The sequence below is a fragment of the Rhinoderma darwinii genome, chromosome 8, assembly GCF_050947455.1.
Source record: "Rhinoderma darwinii isolate aRhiDar2 chromosome 8, aRhiDar2.hap1, whole genome shotgun sequence".
NCBI lineage: Eukaryota > Metazoa > Chordata > Amphibia > Anura > Rhinodermatidae > Rhinoderma > Rhinoderma darwinii.
Window position 1 is genome coordinate 100,913,722 of NC_134694.1, and position 4,363 is coordinate 100,918,084.

Sequence of the window (4,363 nt, forward strand, 5' to 3'; positions counted from 1 at the left end):
TATACTGTATATTTTTTTTTCTCAAATATGTTTACACTACTGTTTCCATTATACACTTACCTACATTAAGTCATAGCTATTAATTGTTTATGAATAATTATTGCTTAGATAATATTTTCTGGGAACTGAAATAACCCTGACTTTGTACTTGCCCATAAAATAAAACTGCCTCAGTACAAAAATATAAAATGTTTTAACGCTCTGATATATTTTGCAAACTGCTACATTTTGTCATGACATTTATATATACAATGTTTCTGCAATCTCCAGGAAATTTAAGTCGTACAGTGTGACCCTTCTCAATTATCCAGCAAAAGTATCACCTTCCTATCACATCTATTTATTTATATTTCATTTTTAGTGGTTTTTATAACCGTTTTCAACAAAATAAAAATTATATAAAATTTCTTAAATATATCACTGGAAATCTATATTCTGTCCTGGTTTACAACATAGATAATTGCACTAAAATAATAGTACAGAGAAAGAATGAGGTAAATCGTGCATGGTTTATTTGAAATTCTGTAGCATACACAGACACAAAATTTCTTTCTTTACACACATAGAAAATTAAATGCTCCATTAAAAAAAAAAAAAAAAACAGATGGGAAATCCCTCTATGCCAAGCAACGTGTATCTTGCCAAAAAAGTGCAAATATTTAAATATTTCCAAAATAATTACCTTTTAATTATCCATTGTGAAATTGATTACATATAAGTTAAAACCTTTAAATATAAAACTCTCGCCGATGTAGTCAATTAATATCTGTATTAAATTAAAGTAACACACACAGAAATGGTGATATTGTGCTGAAATGCTATAGACAATATGCACTTTCACATACATCGTCATATCCATTTCAAGGGAGAACCTAGGGGGAAATGTGAACAAACTAATTTGATTGTCAAAGCATCTTTGTAGTGGAATTGCAGGGTCATGACTATTTGAACTTACTCGCTGCTTCCTACAGAGTCTTACAGATCTGAACATGTGCTTTCTAGCAAATGATGAGGTAGAAACAAAACAGTTATTGGAAAGTGAAAACAACCATGCAGAGACAGGGACTGTTGGAATCAATGGGTTTCGGTCATATTAAATGAAATTATATTTGGTGTGAGTATTTGTGTGCATGTGTGCGTTATAGCAAATTAAATAAGTAAATAACTTAAACTTTTAACCACTGGTGCAATATCATCACAGGGTAATATTTACAATAATAAATATAAAAGATTAGTTCAAACTGAGAGAAACAGATTCATACAGGATTTCAAGTTTTGCTTCCCATTCCTTTTGATTGGTTTGTGGTTTGTTTTTAATGTTTTTGCTTTCTTTGTTTTTGGAATTTGATAAAGTCAAGGGAGTTTTGGTCATAGACGCCAAACCAAAGATATTATCCCAAGCTTTCCACTCACCAGCACAACTTTACAGGTGACTATTACTGTATGTCCGAGTTCTTTATCAATTCATCTCTATGCCAAGGTATGAAGACAAGATGTCAGTGTATCTAAATTCCCTTAGATGGAAAACAGTTTATTGGTCAGTTCAAAAGAGGGCACCACTTCTCAGTATGTCGCCGAAAACTTCATTCTTTTCTGTTTCTGCCTCTGATTACAAAACCAGACCCGCACTACATTTTTTTTTAAGTCTAGCTTTTCTGCAATAGCTGCAATCTTTTCTGAAGAAGGTCTTGGCTGAACAGCAAAATAAGCTTCTAGTGATCTTTTCTCTGGGGCTGCAATGGAGGTACGCTTGCGTTTCTTGTCACCCCCAGTAAAGATTTCTGGTTTGGTCATTTTTTCCCTTTGAGCTCTTTCTGCCTCCTCTAGCCAGGCTTCCAAAATGGGCTTTAAGGCCACCATGTTGTTATGAGATAATGTGAGGGACTCAAACCTGCAAATGGTGCTTTGACTGAGACAACCAACACCTGGGATCTTCAGATTGGCCAAGGCAGAACCAACATCGGCCTGAGTTACACCAAGTTTTATTCTCCTTTGTTTGAATCTTTCTGCAAAGGATTCAAGTTCTCTTGGGTCTGTGTCATTTTCGGAGCAGGACATGGCTGTATGAGTAACCATTGCATGGTTGTGAGAGATGTTCATAGACTGTGTATGGTGGGCCATGTGGTTAATGGCAGACATATGAGCGTGTTGATGGGAGTTTGTTGATCCGACATCTTGTCCCGGGATACCTCCTAAGGTTAGAGTAGGATTTAGGTGATCTAGAAGGTCCGCATCTAAGCCTTGTGAAGACTGATGGTGATGATGATGATGATGTGAATGGTGCGTTGTTAAAACTGAAGGGTGATGCAGATGCACTGTAGAAGACGTTGGCGTGCAGGACACACTACTCATGGTGTGGTAAGTGGCATCAGGCTTATACGGATGTGTTTTCTGAGTTACAATATCCACAGCAGCCAAAGCTTCGGCTCCTCTGAGTAAAGATTCATCAAAACCAGCAAAGATATTGCTTTGAAGCTGAAAAAAAAATACATGTTAAGATTTTAGCAAAGTTCTTAGTTGAATACAATTTTTTAACCACAACACAATACCCACATATGCCATACATATTGCCGCACCATCTACGAGTATCATTCCAGCATGAAACTATCCAATACTATTAAATTTAATAAAAAATGATCAGAATAAAATTAACACTTTACCTTCCCCAACATTACCTAGATCTAGGAACTGACCAATCTATTAATTTATTTTACGGCACGTTAAATGCAAGATGTTGAATGCTTACCTGTGGTGCTGGCAGGCAGGCTCTACGAATGGCTTCTGAGCTGGAGTGGAGGGACGCATATTTAGGCTCATGTAGCATGGGATGCATGCTGAAAGGCTGCTTGCTGTTCATGGACATCATCGTGAAGGGCAGTGTGAATAGCCTTGTGGCTAGTGCATGAGCAGGTTGTAATTTGGTTCAGCTTTGCTCTTTTTAGTGTGTTGTTATTGTCTGACTCTTATCACAGTATCAGTGGCCGGGACCCCTCCTTCTAACTCTTGGATTGGAGGAGTTTTGAGAGCTGAGGACTCCTCCTTGCTGAAAGATGAGCTGGAGGCAGTGAGATCACTCGGAGCATCATCAAGCCCTCACTCCTCTAGACTTCCCCTGAGTCCTGATGAACAGCAGGCAGTCAGGTGGCTAAGGATGTATCTTGATACCATTGTGTGCATGAACTGTTACATTGCACAGCATGCTGCTCATAGTAAGAGGATCTTCTGCTCTCTGCTTGTGAGACAATGAAAGAGAAGGCATCCAAGAGAGGAAATTACTAGCTACAAAAATTACAGCTGGCAAAGCGTGACTACAAGTCTCTATTCAAGGATACAAAGTAGCCAACCCCCTGCTTGTGTGCATTTATCTATAGACTCTGTGCTCTCATGAACTTAAAATATTATTATTATTATTATTATTATTATTATTATTATTATTATTATTATTATTAATCACATTACAGCCCATAATACATTGATGCATTGACCAGTGTTTTTTTTTATATTCATAGCTTTTATTTATTTATTTATTTATGTTGCATTTAATATTTAAAAACAACAACAATGAATACATATTTGGGTTTTTTCTTTTTTATTTGATCTAGTACAAGCTCATTGAAATGGAATAATTTATCTCTTATTTGCATTAATAAATATAAATAATTATTTGGATATTTATGTGACATCTTTTAGGACAGAATTCTCCCTCCTTGACATAAGTGGCAGAAGACAGGAAATATTATTCCTCTGTATTGGAAATCTTGTGAAAATGTATGTACTATTGGAATAAGTGGAGTAACTTTAATTTCTACTATTGTGTTATCTTACTTCTTGTTTCTTTTATTGACAAGTATGTGCATGTGTGTATAAAAAAAATATGTCTATCTATCTATCTATCTATCTATCTATCTATCTATCTATCTATCTATCTATCTATCTATCTATCTATCTATCTCATATCTATCTATCTATCTATCTATCTATCTATCTATCTATCTATCTATCTATCTATCTATCTATCTATCTATCTATCTATCTATCTATCTATCTCATATCTATCTATCTATCTCATATCTATCTATCTATCTATCTATCTATCTATCTATCTATCTATCTATCTATCTATCTATCTATCTATCTATCTATCTATCTATCTATCTATCTATCTATCTATCTATCTATCTATCTATCCTACCAAAGGCAGTCCTTCAAAAATACCTGTTGTTAGATATCCACTAATGGATGCGTGGGCATGTTATTATGTACAGGCAATGATGTACTGGTATATAGAAATATTCTTGTACATTACAGCTAAAAAAAATAAAGTCCTGGATACAGGCACCCAGGATGAATAAGGGGTCGATAG

The 4,363-nt window shown here is 35.3% G+C and overlaps 1 protein-coding gene across 1 annotated transcript; it reads right to left on the bottom strand.

The window, feature by feature from the left end:
- Window positions 1-582: 582 nt before the first annotated feature.
- On the bottom strand, window positions 583-2,924 carry LOC142658797 (brain-specific homeobox/POU domain protein 3). The gene is made up of 2 exons (XM_075834412.1): window positions 2,747-2,924; window positions 583-2,475 (listed from the first exon to the last, which is right to left on the bottom strand). The coding sequence occupies exons 1-2, from the start codon at window positions 2,864-2,866 to the stop codon at window positions 1,564-1,566; spliced, it is 1,032 nt and encodes a 343-aa protein (XP_075690527.1). The 5' UTR covers window positions 2,867-2,924; the 3' UTR covers window positions 583-1,563.
- Between the last annotated feature and the right edge of the window lie 1,439 nt (window positions 2,925-4,363).

Bases quoted from the DNA above. Each gene is read 5' to 3' on its own strand.
- LOC142658797 (XM_075834412.1), bottom strand. From the start codon at position 2,866: ATGATGTCCATGAACAGCAAGCAGCCTTTCAGCATGCATCCCATGCTA. The intron at 2,476-2,746 runs GTAAGCATTCAA...TTTTTTTTTCAG, and splicing joins CCTGCCTGCCAGCACCACAG to CTTCAAAGCAATATCTTTGC.